Source organism: Aspergillus aculeatinus (assembly GCF_003184765.1).
Source record: "Aspergillus aculeatinus CBS 121060 unplaced genomic scaffold BO66scaffold_79, whole genome shotgun sequence".
Lineage (NCBI taxonomy): Eukaryota > Fungi > Ascomycota > Eurotiomycetes > Eurotiales > Aspergillaceae > Aspergillus > Aspergillus aculeatinus.
The window spans coordinates 96,938-115,712 of record NW_020291548.1 but is presented as its reverse complement, the minus strand read 5'-3'; the positions used below and the strand labels follow the sequence as shown (position 1 = coordinate 115,712).

The 18,775-nt window shown below is 57.3% G+C and overlaps 6 protein-coding genes across 6 annotated transcripts; 3 read left to right on the top strand and 3 right to left on the bottom strand.

The window, feature by feature from the left end:
- Positions 1-626: 626 nt before the first annotated feature.
- On the bottom strand, positions 627-3,944 carry chsA (chitin synthase class I; the record flags this gene model as incomplete). The annotated part of the gene is made up of 6 exons (XM_025651560.1): positions 627-641; positions 706-1,203; positions 1,254-1,655; positions 1,715-3,373; positions 3,440-3,612; positions 3,926-3,944. 6 exons carry the CDS (start codon positions 3,942-3,944, stop codon positions 627-629), a joined length of 2,766 nt encoding a protein of 921 aa, XP_025498314.1.
- Positions 3,945-5,630: 1,686 nt separating this feature from the next.
- Positions 5,631-6,631, top strand: ltpA (tyrosine protein phosphatase LTP1). Its single transcript, XM_025648402.1, has one exon. It carries the CDS (start codon positions 5,948-5,950, stop codon positions 6,434-6,436), a length of 489 nt encoding a protein of 162 aa, XP_025498313.1. The 5' UTR covers positions 5,631-5,947; the 3' UTR covers positions 6,437-6,631.
- On the bottom strand, positions 6,442-7,631 carry BO66DRAFT_396149 (demethoxyubiquinone hydroxylase family protein). The gene has a single exon (XM_025648401.1). The coding sequence runs from the start codon at positions 7,541-7,543 to the stop codon at positions 6,767-6,769; it is 777 nt and encodes a 258-aa protein (XP_025498312.1). The 5' UTR covers positions 7,544-7,631; the 3' UTR covers positions 6,442-6,766.
- A 191-nt stretch (positions 7,632-7,822) lies between these two features.
- Positions 7,823-10,640, top strand: BO66DRAFT_385409 (RNA polymerase-associated protein). The gene is made up of 4 exons (XM_025646142.1): positions 7,823-8,438; positions 8,543-9,288; positions 9,336-9,478; positions 9,531-10,640. The coding sequence occupies exons 1-4, from the start codon at positions 8,212-8,214 to the stop codon at positions 10,260-10,262; spliced, it is 1,848 nt and encodes a 615-aa protein (XP_025498311.1). The 5' UTR covers positions 7,823-8,211; the 3' UTR covers positions 10,263-10,640.
- Positions 10,641-10,904: 264 nt separating this feature from the next.
- Positions 10,905-15,190, top strand: BO66DRAFT_385406 (uncharacterized protein; the record flags this gene model as incomplete). The annotated part of the gene is made up of 2 exons (XM_025646141.1): positions 10,905-13,898; positions 13,951-15,190. Exons 1-2 carry the CDS (start codon positions 11,059-11,061, stop codon positions 15,188-15,190), a joined length of 4,080 nt encoding a protein of 1,359 aa, XP_025498310.1. The 5' UTR covers positions 10,905-11,058.
- Positions 15,191-16,005: 815 nt separating this feature from the next.
- Positions 16,006-18,543, bottom strand: BO66DRAFT_385405 (putative C6 transcription factor; the record flags this gene model as incomplete). The annotated part of the gene is made up of 5 exons (XM_025646140.1): positions 16,006-16,908; positions 16,962-17,312; positions 17,363-17,697; positions 17,745-18,125; positions 18,175-18,543. The coding sequence occupies 5 exons, from the start codon at positions 18,541-18,543 to the stop codon at positions 16,323-16,325; spliced, it is 2,022 nt and encodes a 673-aa protein (XP_025498309.1). The 3' UTR covers positions 16,006-16,322.
- Positions 18,544-18,775: the final 232 nt, after the last annotated feature.

Below are 18,775 nucleotides of genomic sequence, written 5' to 3'. Positions count from 1 at the left end.
AGGGAGATTGCTGAGCTGAGCTGATGCGTCCAGCAGCGCACGCGGCGTCCTCCAGTGTCTCGCTGCCTTCCTCACTGGGGGCCGGCGGCATGGATACCACTGGGATAGGCGTTCTGGATACCCGGTCGCTGTCCCTGACACCGAGTCGCTTCACCGGTCATTGCCACAAGGATTCTCAAGTCAGCAGCAGAAGTATCGACTCCTGTCCTCCCAGCCAAATGCCTACCCTCGCGCCGCCGGCTCCTACATATTGCGAGCGCAATGACCGAGCATCGTCCGAGTCCTCCATGCCCCAAGCGACACCGGCGGCGATGAAGATAAAATACGCAGGGGAACTTCACGACCATCCCCGCGTCTCCAACGGTGCAAGTAACCCAGAGGACAGGCTAAGTGCCCCGTACAAGAAGAAAGCATTTGGCCGATTGACGGTAGGTGGTTATGTGGTCTTCCACCAATTGTTGTTTGTTTTCATTTTCACTCACTGACCAACAGGGTCTACTACGCCCCTCTCGCCCGCGGGCGATCACGCCCAAATTATCTTAGGGGTTATCGGGACAGACAGACCCCGCCACATCGGCATCGACAGCGGCATTGGCTCGCTCTCCAAAAGTCACCGTTCCCATTGTTTACTCTCCGCGGAACTACACGCCAAAGTTAGCTTGTGTCATGATGGTAACAGGAAGAAAGAGTGGGGGGAAGACATACCATCCGTACAACCAAATACCACATCGCCCCGATGAACTTGAAGATGGACAGTCCGGCCACACTCCACAGCACAACAGACATATAGATCGTGGAGCGCTTGTTCTGCGTCGCATCCGTGTCGCTGTCGAAGGTCTCCAGCCCCGCGGCGCTCAGCACCACCGCCGCCAGGGCGAAGTTGCAGAACACCCAGGCCAGGACGACCGCACTGCGGAAACCCTTGTAGTAGTCGGCCTGCCGATCCTCTTCGGAGACGGAGGGTACCTCCTTCGGGGGCTTGGTGGCGAACTTGGCCAGCTCGGCCTCGTACTGAGCGTTGAGATCGCCGTCGTCCTGGGGGATGTTGACGTCGACCTTGCCGCCGGGCTTCAGGTTGGCAGACGGCAGTTTCTCGGCCTTGTCGTCGCCCTTGGTGCCCCAGGTGATGTCGTGGGTGTTGCAGAAGGCGTAAATGTTCAGGACGTTGATGTAGGTGGGCGTGAGGAGGATGTATTGGATGAACTGTTCTTGGGTCAGCGGGTGCGGTCAAGGGGTGCGGACTTGGTACTCACACTGGTGAACATGTGCCAGGGGTCGAGGAAGATGAAGGAGGCCAGGAACCACATCACATATGTGGAGCCGAGAGAGACGATGATCGAGAAGAACTGATAGTTGGTGAACAGGTCGGAAAAGGTGAAGCTGTTGTCCTTGACCTGCTCCTCGATGGATTTCACGGTCACGAAGATCGCCGCAAATGCCAGGTAGATCATAATGCAAATCCAGAAGTAGACCATCGTCATATAGAACTTGTTGGACCCACCGGGTCTGTTGCCTAACGCGAGGACGAAGCAGGTTACCAATGTCGCCAGGTAGAGCCACTCGAAGACCACGCCAAGAATCTTTCCCACCGTGCCTAGGAGCGACGAGTCGCCCAGATACGAGGTGAGAATCTTGAAGACCAAGAAGAAATTGCCCTGAAAACTACGTTAGTCATCTGCTTAGAAGAAACCGCTGGATGTGGCAGAGTACTTACAATGCCAAACCATGCGAAAAGCATATTGATCGTCTGATAGATGAATTCGATCAAGAGCATGAACTTGCGCATAAAGCTATGATCGCTCCGCCAGAGCTGATAGAAGTGGGCAATGGCGTAGACCGCCGCGAAGAAACTCCCGTTCAGCCAACGACGCCGCTGCAGGATGAACTCCGCCATGCGATCGGGCACATCCGTCTCGCCCGTGGACGACTTGACGTACTGCAGCAGCCAGCGGCAGTTGCGCTTGGACACCAACTCGAAACAGAGGATCCGATCCTCGGCCAGGTACATGTTGGCCGTGAAGATGCCGGCGTTGGCACCGTGCATCTTCTCGCCGGCGAAGTAGCGCTCCAACGGACCCTGCCCGTTCTTATCATTCTGCAGCGCCACGTACCGGTAGGCCGAGAACGCACCGGGCAAGACACTGATGAATCCAAACGCCGACTCCAGCGGCTTGTCCAGAATGTTACTGAGCTTGTATTCGAAGTTCTGTCCCGCGACGAGCGGGTTAAGCAGCTTCTTGCCCTTGTCCAACATGACCTTGATCTCACCGCAGGCGCCGCCGCACATGGGATTGACATCAAACGCCTTCCAGAGATGGTAGATCGAGTCCTTGCCGGGACGGGTACCGGCGTCAAGCAAGACGCAGATGTTGGGGTCCAGCACGCGCCCGAAGGCCTGGAAGAACCACCGATGCGAGTTGATCTTCTTCTGGTTCTTCTCCTTCAGACAGAATATCATTTGCACGGGAACCCCGGTGCGGCCTTTGAGGTGCACTTGCGTGCCCTTCAACTCCAGCCCCACCTGGGTCGTGTACTCATAGATGTGCGCCGTCACATCCTTGCCGTTGACCTGCTGCTTGGCAATGCCGTCTTGGTAGCAACCCAGACCGGCTAGCACCGCTCGCGTCCGGGGGTTGATCTTCGCACGACCGTCGCTGATCACGCAGACCACGATCTTCTTCCAGGCGTCCTTACCCCAGGTCTTGCTGCTCGTCCTCGAGCACATGTACTCGATGTTCTTGAAGACACCAATCATCGTGCGGGCGAACAGGAAGTCATCCTCGTTGTACATGGTGACGGCGATGAAGAGCTCCGTGTGTCGGGGCTTGGCGAACAGCTTCTGACGCAACGTGAAGCGCTCCTCGAAGAAGTCGGCCGGATCGCACGTGGCGGCGGAATAGCGCATGTGGGTGAATTCGTCGCGGCCCGGGGGTTCGGCGTGCGGCACTTGGCTGAGCAGCTTGGGGGCAATCGGACAGTCCAGCACGAGGTTCCCGTTGAACAACTGGACTTCCTTCACGGTCTTCCATCGTCGCACGGGCACCGGACTGGGCGAATGGGTCGGGGCCAGCGTAGGATCCTCTTCGTATTCGTCGCTGTACGGGTCCGGCCCGAACGGATTGTCCGGCTGCAGGATGGGTACATGGTCGTCGCTGTACGTGTGCTGATGCTGCGGTTGATGCTCCGGGTATTGTCCGAGATCGTAATCATCGTCGTGCGCCGGTGTCACCGCTGGGTGGTAGGGCTGAGTGTAGTACGCATCGTGATGTGCTTCGGGATCGATCGAATATTCATAGCCGGGGTAAGCCTGCGGCTGGTGGTGCTCGTAGGCCTCATTGTGGCCATAGGAGTTGGGCAGTCGTTCGACGGAGTACTACATGTCGCAACGTCGTTGATTAGCTCTTCGTTGCGGTGTCAACAGTGCGATAGCAATTCTTACTGTCGGTTGCTCGGCTAGTCGGTCGCTAGAGGGCATCTCCAGATGCTCTTGTGGATACGGGTTGTCGGTCAACTGATAGGTATTCAGTGGCCGACCCGGTGACGGAGACCGGGCATCTAATTGGTGTGGATGCATCATGGGAGTGTGGGTTTCCTCCTCCCCGTAAGGGTCTCCTGTAGTCAATGATCAGTAAGATATGACCGCCTGGAGTGCAATGCGCGAGGGAAATGAGAAGAAAGCAAGTGCGACGGCAAACGTATTCTAGCAGAGGTGGCTCGCCTGTCGCCTTGTCGCACCAGGATACGAGCGAGTACGAGAGGACTGCCTATTTGTGCAGCGACAGCAGCAGCAGCAGCAGCAGCAGCTTCCTTGATCGAGCTCTTCGACTAGAGTTTCAAGTTGGGAGGCTGGTTGCGGAGAAGGGGACAAATGCGCGACAAAACCCACTGCCGCGCAACACGGCTTCACCGACAGATCGGAACTTACCCAAGCGATTATATGACATGTTGGCCGATAGTGAGTCGGAAAATTAATCGTTTCGATGGCAATGCCCCTTGTGAATTCCTAGCCAGGGAAGCTGGGGGGGGGGGGGGGGGGTGCAAATTGCGCCGAGCGGGCTGATGGAATGTGGGAGTGAGCAGACGGGCTGCTGTTGTGATGGAGAGAGAGAGAATAAGGATCCGGGGTCGCGACGGGAGTTTCAGATGCGATAGGCGAGATTAAGTCCGAGGATGATCGAGGACGGAGAAAAGGAAACGGAGGAACAAAGAAGCAGAGGTTGCACTGGCCAAGAAATGTGAAAGGGAAAAGGGAAATGGAAGATACTCTGGAACGAATTGATTGATATTGAGTGGATTGAAGGTGGCTTATTTTTTTTCTCGTACCGGGGGGTGGGATGGGATAAGTTTATTGGGGAGGGGGAGGGGGAGGGCGAGGGCGAGGTAGAAAGCAGTGCCACGGTCACCTGTTGGGCCTACCCGCAATTGTCTTCGTCTACTCGAGTAGCTTAGCTTACGAAGTGTAAGCTAAGTTGATTGCTGGTTACAATCAAACAAACCACAATGGTCATCTCATACGCTGTACGCTGGTCGACGGGAAAAAGATGAAGCCCGTTGACCAAGGAACGGCGGGGACGATCAGTCCAGATAACTAGCCTCAGGCGGGTGATTGATGAATTGATTAATGAGATTACGCTTGACGGCTCGATCAGCATCATAACAAACAGGGTGCAGGCTCCACTTGGGCGACCGAGTACGATGCCGATGACGAGGTGTGGGATCGATGCCTTGATATGGCCACTCTGCAGCGTCTTTCCGGGCAACATTCTTCAGAGCTCAAACTCCGAAAACCCAGTTTGTTCCCCAGAGTCTCACTTGTCCCAGGCTGTCACATTTTTCATCATCGAATTTGTGATACAAAAATGCGTCCCTGATACCGATTTGACTGGCGAACCATGGTTAGAGTTGATCAACTTGCAGGAGCGCCATGGCTGTTCCGGTCTCCACTGCTGGTCACTGGGCCAACCGTAGGACCGACTCTGTCTTCACAGCCACAGGGCAGTGTGGCACTGGCTGGCTTTTTATATCCGCAAGGCAGGCCGACGGCCCAGGCTATAATTATCTATCCTCTTATCGGCTGAGTGAATCTCAAGCCCTATCGGTCGCTCAGGAAAGTCGTTGCCTGGGATTAGTTAGTTAGCTTCTGAACCCCAACTAGCGACGTCATAGTTCCTTCGTGTGTCTCACTTTATCTCATTCGTATTCGTAAACCATCCTTTATTGGATGTCGTATCCTCTCTGGGTCAGTATAAGAGGATCCGTGTTGCTGGAAGAGTTCACAATGCAACAGCCCAGATCCCGGTATTTTATTGCTATTCCTGGGCGGGGGTGACTGGGCTCTAGTTCACCATGGACGCTGCGAGTAGATCCCGCAAAATGTCGACCAACAACGCGGAGATGTGAATCGGAATTTCAAGAACTGATGCCCCTGACAGCATGCGGGACTGTACGGAGTAAACGCACGTCAAATCCCTCACTGCCGCAGGTCGCAGATACATAATACTATGTAACATGTTGGGTTCGACCGCCTAAGGTTGAAATGTAAATTGAGGATGACAAGCATGTGGCCAGAGTCAGTCAGGTACAGCCAGCCCTCCATATGACGCGGAAAGCTGCCTTGCGCCTCAGGCACCAGCTCACTATCGATAAGATTCTGCGCCGTCGCCCGCATCCCCCCCGCCCGGCGGAGAAGCATTCACTCCTTCAACCATCCTCGCCTCCCTCATTCTTTGCTCCCATCTTAGACTACACCATAATAGACAATAGCGCATCATGTCCGCCAACACCACACCCACAGGACAACAAGTCAACGTCCTCTTCGTCTGCCTCGGCAACATCTGTGAGGCCCAACCACCCCCAAAATCCTCCCCGCACTCACCACACCCCAAACCTCACAAGTAGAGTACTGTCCAAGCATCATCTAACCACACCGCTCGCAGGCCGCTCCCCCATGGCCGAAGGCGTGTTCCGCCACGTCGCCGCCTCACACCCACTCATCAACAAGATCGACTCCGCCGGCACGGGCGCCTACCACGCCGGCGAGTCCCCGGACCACCGCACGATGACCACGCTGCGCGCCCACGGCATCACCCGCTACGTCCATGCCGCGCGCAAGGTGACCAAGGAGGACTTCCTGACCTTTGATTATGTCCTGGCGATGGACAAGTACAACCTGCGCGATCTGCAGGAGACGCGCGAGGCCGTGCTGGCGGCTGCCACCAAGAAATCCGGCGCCGCCCGCGCCGCCAAGGTGGCCGAGGTGCGCCTGTTCGGGGATTTTGGGGAAGGCGGCGCCCTGCATGAGCGGGTGGGCGGGGGCGAGGTGGTGCAGGATCCGTACTATGGTGGGGTTAATGGGTTCAAGGAGGTCTATGAGCAGGTTACGCGGTTTTCGAGGAATTTCGTCGAGTACCTTGAGAAGGAGACGCAGGAGGAGTAAAGAGGGGGTCGTCGATCGCCGCGCGAGGAGGTAGGGATCGCATGCTTCTTGTGAGCAGTTGCGAGTTGAGATATGATAGACCACCACCACCACCACCACCTGAGTGACTTGCTTTGCAGCGAAGATAGACCGGAGCGAATCGTCGATGCATCTTATAGACAACACATATGGACTAGAATATAATACAGTAGGCAACATCAATGTATCGTACATCGTACATCGTACATCGTACACAAGATTGCCGTAAACGCCGGGATCTTCCCCACAGCGGCCGGAAACAAATCATGTTGCAAAGCTCCGAACACCTCCCGAGATTGGGCTGGCTCCCGTCTAGACCTTCTCGCTAATCTTGATGGCAGCCTTGCATCCATAGCGGATGAAATTAACCAAGGGATCGTACGGCTTCGCCTCCTTGGCATCATTCTCGACCGCGTGATCCAGATGCTCCAGCTCCTCGTCGCGGATGCGCCGGAAGTTCGCCAGCATCTCCTCGAGCTCCGGGTCCAGCTCCTCGCCGCGGCGCTCCGCCTCGGCCTTCCACGACAGAATCTCGCGGACTTGGTCGTTGTAGTGCGATCCGATCTCCGTCTCGACGGCTTCCGTGCACGCCATGGCGGCCTCCCGGCCCAGGACGCCCGTGGACCAGCCCAGGAAGGTCGCCGCCGCGTACCAGACCGGGTACATCGCCGTCGGCCGCACCCGGTGCTTCGCGATGAGCTGGTTGAATGTGTTGAAGTGCCCGACCTCCTGGTCGTACATGTGCTTCATCAGCGGGCGCAGGTGGGGGTGCGAGCGCACCACCTGCGGCGTTTGCGCCGTGTAGATCAGCGTCGCCGCCAGCTCGCCGGCTTGGTTGACCCGCAGCGCGCTGTCGAGGAATTCGCGCTGCTTCGCGGTGAGGGCGTATCTCGGTTTCCGGGCGCCATGATGGTCGGTTGGGGACGGCGGGCTGGGAGCGGATGGTGCAGCGGAGTGATTGGTGGTGGTGGGGTGGTACAGGCGACGGCTCTGTTGCAGCGTGGATGGTGCGAGGAAGTCGAGCACGACGGGGATGGTGGTCGCCGCCGTCGGTCGGAAAGATGCGGCAAGGGAAGTTCTGGCCAGCATTGTGAGACTCTCGGAAATGGGGGGGATAGAGTGTTAAACAAGTGAAATGACTGTCGCGATAGAAGTTAATGCGCTGTCTAGATTCTTTAGAAGATTAAGGAATGCTCACCTCTACTGTAGATGCTTTCCGAGGTGGCTCAACCCATCTTCCATTCAAGTCCAGCAAAAGCCGCAGCCGCGCGCTTACCGCCTTGGCACGCCAACCCTGGAGCGGAACGTCATGAACAAGTGAGGATCGTGAACTTCGCCAGGCGCTTCTTTTCACTTCCCGATACCGAATGTTTTAAACCTGACCCCCTGCGACATTGTCCATCCTTCACGCGCCCACTCTCAACAATATCCCCTATTGTCTCTGCGCTATCACCACTATATAAATAGGCAACCTCAGATCGATCTTTGTCAGCGTTCTCTCACAGCGCACCTCCGGTCCTATATAGCGCGGTTTCGCCCCAATTCGACTTCCCCTGTGGCCATCTCAAGGACTTCATATCTGCTCAGCGACAGCCCGTCTAGACGATATATACTACCTCGAGTGCGCTGGTCGACAACGCCGGAGTTGATTGGGCTCTTTTGGTTTTGCATCTGAGAGCCAGCGCCACCTTTGCTAGGGCTCGCACCACCCGGTCCCGCACGCTTTAGGCCACACTTCACCCTACCCTCAATTCACCATGGCGGATGATCTCGATGCGGAGCTTCTCGCCCTGGCGGGTGACTCCTCAGATGAGGAGTCGTCCCCGCCCACCAGAGAAAAGGCTGCCTCCCCGGATCGCCCTTCTTCTTCTTCACCACCACCACAATCACCTGCCGCATCATCCACCATGGGTCGCAAAGGCATCGCCAAACCGGCGCGACGTAGTCGAAAGTCCCGTCATGATGACGACGAGGACGGTGAGCTGTAAGTGTTACCCACAAGCTGCCCTCCGATGTTCACCTTGGGGAAGTCCGCCCGCCACACAGTAAAGGCGCCCGCTGGCTAACACGGTGTGTGCTCCCGATCAGCTCTGCCGCCGAATCTCTTGATTCTGCCAGCATGTCCGAATCCGATTCCGCGTCCGACTCGGAAGGATCTGCCGATATAGGCGAAGATGACGGGCCCATGTTCCCCTACGAGAAGCTCTATTACTCTGCCAAAGACAAGGAGGAGATCATGGCGATGCCCGAGATTCAGCGCGAGCAGATCTTATCGGAACGTGCGCAGGAGGTGGATCGTCACAACCAGGATCTCGCCCTCCGCCGTCTGTTAGCATCGCGGGAGCGGGAGGAAGCCCGCAAGGCCAAGAAGAACAAGCGGAAGGCGAGCGCCGCCAACCTGGACGAGGGCAACCGCAAGAGCTCGCGGCAGAAGACGACGCTGGGTGGTCGCAAAGTCGGGGAGACGTCGGAGGCGATCGAGGCCTACAAGCGGCAGCGCGAGCAGAAGGGCAAACGCGACGAGCTCCGCCGTCGGGATCCCGCCGCGAAGGATCAGAAGGCCCGCTCCCGGGATGATAGGCTGTCGGATGAGGACGCCGAAGGCGAGAGTGAAGTCGAATGGGACGATCGGGAACGCTCCCCGTCTCCTCCCAAGGACGATCCGCCGGCGGAACTGCGAGATATCCAGCGTACGCGCGTCGGTCGCAGTAATTTCGCGCAGGTCTGCTTCTACCCTGGATTCGAGGAGGCGATCGCCGGATGCTACGCGCGTGTGAACGTCGGTCCCAACCGCGATACGGGCTTGAACCAGTACCGTCTGTGTTTGATCAAGAGTAAGACGCCCCCGGATTCACGCCGGATTCATGGCTAACGATGGCAGAAATCGTCGAGGAAGGCCCCATGTACGCCATGGAGGGGCCAAATGGCCGCTCATTCGCCACAAATCAGTACGCCGTGCTGGCCCACGGAAAGGCCGAGAAAAGCTTCCCCTTCATTGCTTGCTCGGATTCCCCATTCACAGAAGTTGGTATCCTTAGTCTTGAGAGTTCTCGCCACATAGACTAACGCCTCCCAGGCCGAGTTCAATCGCTACCGTCAGACCATGGCCATTGAAGACTGCAAGATGGCCACGAAATCCCAGGTGGGCAGCAAAGTGGCGGACATCAACCGGTTACTGAACCACAAGTTCACCAACGAGGAGCTCAACGAGAAGCTACGCAAGCAGGGGTCGTTAGACACCAAGTCGCAATTCTTCAAGCGCGTCGACGTGGAGAAGCAGCTGAAGCTGGCCAAAGCGGCGGGCGACGAGGCCGAGGCGGAGCGGCTGCAGAGCGAGCTGAACAGCATGGCGGCGCCCAAGGTCGCCCACGGCACCAGCCTGTCGCGGCCCCGCGCCGACAAGCCCTCCGAGCACGAGCGTCTGGCCGAGCTGAACCTGCGCAACCAGAAGCTCAACTACGAGAACGTCCGCCGCGCCCAGCTCGAGGAGCGGAAGGCCAGCCGCAAGGCCGCCGCGGCGGTGGCCCGTGGCGAGGCGACGCTCAACCCCTTCATGCGGGTGCGCACCCAGGCCCGCACGCACTACGACGTCAACGGCAACACGATCCCGTCGCCCACCAAGCCCGGAGAGGGCGGCAGCCAGGACACCTCGGCCTCGGGGACGCCATCCAAGGCCAGCACGCCCACCGCGGGCACCCCGCTCGGCGCCAGCCAGCGCAAAGCCGTCAAGAGCGGCGCCATCCGCCATCGCAACATGGACGACGAGAACATCGCCGCGTTGGATATAGAATTGGATATCGAGATCTAGCTGTGCCATCCCAGCGATACCATGGTCACATCACAGCCACCACTGAGGATTTCCATCGACCGAGACTTTGCATGCGACCATCAAATTTGTGCCATCGATGCTCGCCATAGTATATTGGAGGGAGAAACAAAAACAGGGACAGGAACTTGGGATTTTCGAATGCATTCGAAAGCATTTACTACAGCGTCGGTTGTTTCCCCGTTTGATTGTACACTTTCTTTTCTCTTCTCTTTTTTTTTCCCCCACTTCCCTTCTCTCTCTACCTTCCTTCCTTCGTCTTCTTGTGCTAGGGAATTGGCGTTCATTGGCGTCCAAATGAGAAAGAAATCCACACACACACGGCGCGCGCTGTATTTTTAAAGCTCCCCAATGAAATGCAATGCAAATAAACCAATCATGCACGTTGAACACCGCCTTTCCTCAAAACAGTCATGCGTAGATACTGCCCTGCCGTGTACGTACTGTACCTGTAGTGTAGTATAGACGTGAGCGATAAGCGAATCAGCCACCCACATCACGTGCGATAACAACCCCCGACTTTCGACGCCAACGCGCGCGCGGCGCGTCTTCCTCCCCTACCCGTGCGTCCGTCCGCCCGCAGAATCCATCTCCGCGGCGCCCTTGATTAACTTAACGCAACCACTCTCACTGACCCTTAATCCACTTCACGTTCTCCAGATTACAGCCAGTTTCCCCTACCTTACCCTTCCCATCAACAATCGGAAATGCTCACCTCCACCCTCCCTCAAAACTAAAACGCAACGTCTGTGATACCCCTGCCCGAAAACATACGATAATGTCCGCTTCCACACCCTCCACACCGCGCTCGACGCGCGCCGCGTCCCCCGGCACAGACACCGAAATGCTCCTCACCCCGGGCCGCAAGATCAAAGCCATGCTCGCTGCGTTTGATAGCGATAGCGATTCCGGTGGTGAGGACAGGAACCGTCCTAACGCTACGCAGAAGGGAACTGGGCCGGGGGGCGATCGCTCCACGACCAAGCTCAGCGACGCGTTGAAGAAGAGCTCGATTTCCTCGTTTGGTGCACCGATGGTTGATGTTGAGGATGAGGATGAGGATGACGGGGAGGAAGACGAGGAGGAGATTGTGAGGCCTAAGGGGCGGATGGCGGCACGGTTACAGGGTACTACTGGTGAATCGGGGACGACTGCGTTTGAGAGGGTTAAGAGGGCGTTACGGGATGAGGAGGAGAAGGAGGAGGAGGACGACGACGATGACGACGACGACGACCTCCCGACGGCTGGTCCGCGACGGAGAGGTATCACCACCGTACTTCCCGAGCCTGCATTCGATGAAGATGATGAGGAGCCGCGGACCCGCGCGTACTCTCCGCTTTTCGTCTCGTCGCCTGTCAAGGGGCGGGACCATGTCGAGGACAATGCCAACACGACGGACGGCGAGGACGAAGCACAGCAACCGAAGAAGAACGCCCGGTTCTTGGCTCTCGTGGCGCAGAAGCGCAAGGAGCGCGAGGAGAAGGAACGGGCTGAGGCGGAGAGACGGGCTGCCGCGCGGGCTGCGAGGCAGCAGGGACAATCTGATTCGGAGATGGTCTTGTCTGCGAGTGAGGGCGATGGCGACGGTGCATCATCGGGCGCCGAAGCCACAGCCAAAAAGCAACAGCAGACGCGGCCTGCGGCGCGCAAGGCCAGCAAAAAGGCCCTGGAGGAGATGAATCGCGAGACGCAGCGGATGAGCCGTAACATGCAGCTGGCGCATCAGGCGCAGACGAAGAAGAAGATCACCAAGGAGAGCTTCTTCGCGCGGTTCAACTTCGGACAGCCGGCTGTCCCCCAACAAGCTGCACCCCCGACTGGCGAAACCTCATCTAGCGCGGCGGGCTCGCAGAATTCGTCGGATGTCGAGGCACAGAAAGACAAGGAGACGCCCCGGACGTCGCCTGTCCTGGGGCCGGCGGACAAGGTGTCTGCTACGGAGGAAACAGACGAGATTCCAGCTGAGCCCGAATTCCCGACGCTCGAAGAGATTCTCGCCAACCCACCGACGCAGCCTGAGGAACCTGTTGTGGCTCGAATGGAGGTGGAGCCGACAGGCCAGAAAATAGATGCAACACACCTCAAAGAGAAGAAGGCCCTGAACCTGCCTGCGGTCCGCGTCAGGCTATCACGAGAAGAAGTGGCACGCCATCAGAAAGACGACTCGGACAGTGACCTGGAGATTGTTACATCGCCCGCCAAATGCCGCCGGATCGCGGCTTTCGAGAACCTCCCCGCCAAGAAACTACAGGAGTCGGCTTCAATGATCAAGTTGAAAGCTCTGGCGCACTTGACCTCGCCCAACCGCAAGTCCAAGGGCATGAACGGGGCTCAGCTCTCTGCCACGTTGCTCCTGAAGGCGAGACAGCAAGCGGCCAGGGAGCGACAGGAGAGGATCGAAGAGCTCAGAGCCAAGGGTATTCACATCGAGACGGCGGAAGAGCGCGCGGCCATGGAGGACGAGCTGGAGAACCTGGTCGAGAAGGCACGCATGGAGGCCGACGCGATTGCCAAGCAAGAACGCAAAGCTGCCAAGCGCGACGGCGACGACGACGATGAGGACGAGGACTTCGAATACTCGGGGTCAGAGGATGGGGAGAATGGCGAAGACGACGAAGACGAGGAAATGGCAGACGCACAAGGAGGCAGTGATGGATTGGTCGACTCTGAAGCCGACGAAGGGGATGAATCGGAAGACGACAAGTCAGAAGTCATGTCGATCGAGGAGACGAATATCCCTACCCAGAGACGCAAGCGACAGACTCGGGTAATCAGCGACGACGAGGACGAGGACGATGTGCAAGAGCCGAAAACCCCAGCCAAGCCCATCATCGGTGCCACCACTCCTGGAACCCGGTCTGTCGACCGGCCTCACCTCCCCGCGCAGAGCTCCAACGACCTGCTAAGCTTGACGCAAGCCTTTGCGGGTACTATAGCCGGAAGCCCCCAGCGCAGCCAACAGACGCCTGCTCCCACACTGCCGAGCACGTTGCCCGAGCCTGGACTCCACGAGTCCGACTCCAATGTGATCATCAAGGACAGCCAGGTGCCCCGGGCCGAGTCTCATGACATCCTCACTCACTACGCCCCGTCCATCGCGCGGGTGTCGGAATCCCCGGCTCCACGCTCCGTCTCGAACTTCTCGCAGATCCCCGACCCGACGCAGGATGAAGGGTTCATTCTCTCGCCGTTTGACCCGTCGAAGCGCTTCCTCGGCACGCCACAATCGACCATCGAAACCGTCATCGTGGACCGGAACCAGTCCCCAGTGCCCACGAGAAGCATGCGCCACTTGAAGCGTGGTGGCCGCGCCGCTGACCTTTCCATGATCGAAGAACAAGAGGAAGACAACGGAGACTTCGAAATCAACGCCAATGCCTTCAACATCATGAAGGCGTCGAAGAAGAACAAGAAGCCTGCCGTTCTATTCGACAAGAGCAAGAGCAAGGCCAAGGACGTGGTGGAAGAAGCAGCCGAGGAGTCGGACGACGAATACGCCGGACTGGGCGGCGGAAGCGACGAGGACGACGATGACGAGGAGAACGCCTACGACCGAGCGATGATCAACGACCACAGCGGGGAGACAGTTGACGAGAAGCAGCTTGCCGCCCTGAATGCGTGAGTCTGCCCTTCCCCTTTGATTTCCGGTAACTAACCACGAACACACTAGACACCACCAACGCACCACCGACGAAAAGCAAGTCGCCAAGCTCCTGAAGGACATCACCACGGGCGCCCTCCGGCGGCGCCGCGGCGCCAACGCAGACGACGAGTTTGACCTGGACGACTCGGACGACGAGCTCCTGGCGCGGCGCCGCGAGAAGCAGCGCGAGTTCGCGCGGATGCGCAAGGCGCTTCTGGCGGACGAGAAGATGGGCGAGATCGCCGAGAACCCGAAGAAAGCGGCCTTCTTCCGGGCGGTGGAGGACCGCGACGACGAGGAGGAAGACATGGGGCTGGAGTTTGAGGAGGAGGGGGAGGACGAGGAGAGTCAACAAGACAGCAACCCCCAACCCGAGACTGCCGAACCCGACAACACCACCAACTCCGAAATCAACAACAAAAGAAAACGCCCCCTCAACCCCAGCACCGAATCCACCTACAACCGACCCCCGCCCCACCTCCGCCGCAAGCCCGCCTCCGCCATGTCCAAGAAACCCGCGACGCTGGCCGAGATCCGCGAGACCCTAAGCTTTTTGACCGAGACGCACGAGTACGATTCCTTCCACGAGGACGCCTCCCTGGATCAGGACCACGACCACGACCACAACCAACCAGAAGAAACCACCCTCGACCCCGCCGACTTCGCTTCCGATGACTCCGACGACGAACTCGCCGCCGTGGCCGGACCCAGCCACCAACAAAACCCGCCCCCAAGCAACCTCCTCACCCACCACCCGCGCCGCACCCGCGGCCCCGTCGTCGACCGCCTCGCTCTCCTCCGCCAAGCATCCAGCAACTCCGCCACCTCATCCACAGGCGGAGGCAAACTCGCTTTCGCAACGGATTCCCCAACCACCACCACCACCACCGCCAAGGACCGCGCCACCTTCGGCCTCGGCTTCACCCGCCCCCCGCCTTTCCTCCGGCGCAGCACCACCGCCTCCTCCTCATCCTCCTCCTCATCCTCAGGAGGACCAGGACCAGCAAGTCGACGAAGTAGCGCCGCATCCATGACCTCCAGCCACGGGACCGTGCACCCCGCCGGAATCAAAAAAGCAGGGGGCAATGCCACCGCGTCCGTCAACGCGTACACGGCGGCGCGCGAGCGGGAACGCGAGAGGGAGCTGCGCATGCAGCGCGCCCACCGAGGCACCGCGGCCGGGTCGCGGAAATTGGCGGCGGCGCTGTTGGATCAGCGCACCGCGAATCGGTTGGGGGCTTTGGGGGGCGGGGGGCGGTGGGAGTAGATGTAGATCCCTTTACCCCCTTTTCCTGGGTTTGGGATTCATGTGAGGGGAGTGGGAGGGGATGATGTGCTGTACTTTACTTTAGGGGATGGGGGATGGGGAATGGGGTATGTGGTGAGGGGATGTGGGGGGTAGAAGTGAGAGGAAGGGGGTGATGTGCTAACTGTCACAGGGGAGGGGCAAGGGGATGGATGATAATGATTGATACCTTGGTTCGGTTTCCAGTTATTGTTTGTTTGGGGTTTGTCAGCTTGTGATTGGTTGTGTTTAGGGGATGTGTTCGGAGGGGATTGAGATTGGTGTTTGGTGTTTGGAGTCTGGGAGCTACCTTGTAGTGAATAGAACTACCGAGCTGTACCGGGGCTTGGGCTGGAGCTTGAGCTTGACCTTGAACTGTTGATCGATTTCTTGCTATTGTCTGGATGGTATTTGCACATATACTCAGATACCTGCCTTTAGGCCTAGCAACTCAATAGATGGATTGTGTGATTGTTGGAGCTTTATTCTGGTTAGACTTATGGTTCTCCTTACGATATAAATATGGGCAGTGGCGCCAGAAAGCTATGCTCGAGGTATTCGGCCTCACAGTAATACTAACTGTAAAGCGGCATACAGATCTCATGAGCAAAGACTACAAACAAGAGAAACTGATCCCACCAAGTCACCAGCAGCACACTACATATTGCATGCCCGAGATTACCTTCCTACCAAAGGATACGCAGTGCTCGAAACCGCCTTAACCCAGTCAACCCGTCGAATAGACGAAATAAGATTCAGAGGCTCGCTACCGCTAACAATCATATTGTAAATTCTGGGCCTGATACCGTGCCGACTACCGAACCACGTGCGAGAGACCAGACCGAACATGCTCGTGATTTCAACGCTGCATGTGTTGCGGTCGTCCTGGGCTTGCAGCATATAGAGATGCATGTCTTAGCCATCTGTCCCCATGTTTCCACGACGGTTGTTGATGACAACGATGAGTTGCATGATGAAGCCAAGTCTTCAGTCGAGATGTATCAGTGTTATGAACCATACTGACCATGAACGAAGAGCAGGTTCTGCAGATTGGTAAAATCCACATGAGTCGTGTTTTAGATAACCTTATCTGAGGCGTGAGGCGCATGGCGCATCACTTCTCATTGAGAGAGTGTTCATCCATAGCAGCTATCAGACTCTGCAGCCCGTGAGCCAAGTGCTGAGGACCCGCAGCGGCGCCCTGTTCCTCGGACTTCGGGACATGATACACGACATAGTCCGCCGCCAAGGACTTCACGTCCGTCGCCGTCCATCGGTTCGTGTTCAGCTGTTGCATGACGGCTCGGACCTTGGGGGAGATGAGGAATGGGTCGGGTTTGGTCGCCTTGAGGACTAATTCGATGGTTCGGAGGAAGGCGGTGCACAGGCGGCCCCATCCGAGACTCATGTGCCAGAGCCCGACCACGCAGCTCTCCAGGACGAGGCTCCACTTCGGGTCTTGAGGGCGCAGTTGGGAAACAGAATGTACGCCCGCCGCACAGAAGTAGTGGAGCATGACGATCGGCAAGGACTTGAATCCATGGCAAGTCTGGAACAGCAGGATGAGAGATCCGATGACCCCCATGGCTTGTAATTTGGCATCCTGGGTGTCAAACCCCGTCTCAAATGGATTGTTCGTCGGATTAGAATAGAGATTAAAGATTTCGCATAACGAGACCACTGTCGCGTGATAGTACATGCTGTCGCCACATGATAAGTACAAGCATAAACGAAGAAGCGTGTCTAGACTTACTGTAAGGTGAGAATATGGGGCGACGTATTCTCATCGGGGGTGATGGTGGAAGGTAAACTGGCCCGCCAGTTCAGGAGCTTCCCGTAGAGCTGAAAGCCGTACTCCCAGTCCTGTTGATCCAGGGGTGATTCTGGAAACCTCAACGCAAAAGCCGCTATGTCATTGACAATCATCACGAGACCGCCTCGAGCTCTCGCGGCCGTATGCACAAACGGCCTGAAAATAGGAGTGAGAAACGGGTATGGACTCCATTCGTCGCCATCGTCTAGTGCCGCCGCTTCGGTCGCCGAGAACCTGACAGACGGTGGCCGCTTCCACGCCGATTCCTTCCGATACACTTGCGCAGCCAGTCTGTGATGTGTCAGCATGTGTGTGGAGGGGAATTTGGAGCAGGAACGTACGCTTGAACATCAAATACAGCCCATGCGACTAGTCTATGACACCTGTGAAGCGACTCGACATCCTCGTCGACAGTGTCTTCAAGGAAAGAAGGACGCTCCTCATGCAGCCTTAAACCAAGGCATAACGTAGCGCCGTGCATGATGTATCGTGTGCCCATTCGGTCCAGCCCAAAAGTGCAACACAGCAAGCCAATCATGACACTAGATTGTGCTGTAGGAAGACAGGTGATTTCTTTCTCGACATTCCAAAGACGCTGCAAGGCCGAATATATCTTCTGGCCCAAAACCTTCTCCTCCCGCCGATCCGTGAGTCGCGCCAGATGGTAAGAGAAACTCTATCATCCAGGTTAGTCGAGGTTACCCATGAGAAACATAACAGGACCGGAAGAGCGATTACACAGCCGAAGAAGAGAAGCGCATGGACTAGCAGAGCTGAGCAGAACCCCGTCTGACCGCGCTCCAGGTCGCGAAGGAACAGCTCCTGGTCGATGAGGTGCCACGTCGGGTTGTCCCAGGTGAAGTACAGAGACAAAAGATGGCTGGCCGTGGTATTGTCGACAAGGTCAGTCCAGTGACCGATGTTGGTGGTTTGGATCAGGGGACAATCCTGCAGAGGTTGAGTTGCGCTGGCACGATTGGAGGCCAGGGTTAGGTGCATACGGGCCAATGAGATGCCCGGGAGTGGCTGTGGCAGATGTTGATCCGATAGCGATCGGGCGGTCATCAGCGTGGAGAATGCATCGGTGTTCCCTTGAAGGTGTTTCTGCGACTCTAAGCAATGTGTATCTCGACGAGGGCGGGAGGCCACTCACACTGATGATTTCTTCGATGGGTTTGATGTCCTGGCGGGCGGTTTCGGAGATGATCTCCCGCAATAAAGACTCATATGCTGTGACTTGGGAGCGAACCGAATCCAGCTCCAGCTGCTGGCGCTCACGCTTTGACCCCGCATAGTTACAGTCGAGAGCAAGACGACTACATTGCCTACACACGGGCTTGTGACCGTCACACTTGGTCTTCCTGGCCCGGCAGGCCACGCACGCACGGGCAGTGCGCTGCTGATTGTTTTTGAGTGATGGAGGGACAAGCCGGGGGATGGGCACTTTGCCCTTTTGCGCGGCAGCAGGAATAAGGCCTTTTACGGGGTCATCGGCCGCCCCGGGATCAGCGGACTCCTGCATGTCAATGTCACAACCATGAAGGGAAGCGGAGAGGCAGAGGCAAATCAAGAGATGAAGGAAGAGGAGGAGAACAAGGAGAAGAGGAAAGAAGACCTCGAACAGGCATCAAAGTTGAATGATAACAATGGCAACGTTACACCCTGGCATCCAGAACCGACGCCAAAACTGGATGGATGATTAACACGTGCCAAGACATGCCGGACCCCCAAATGAAAAGAAGAAGAAAAAAAAA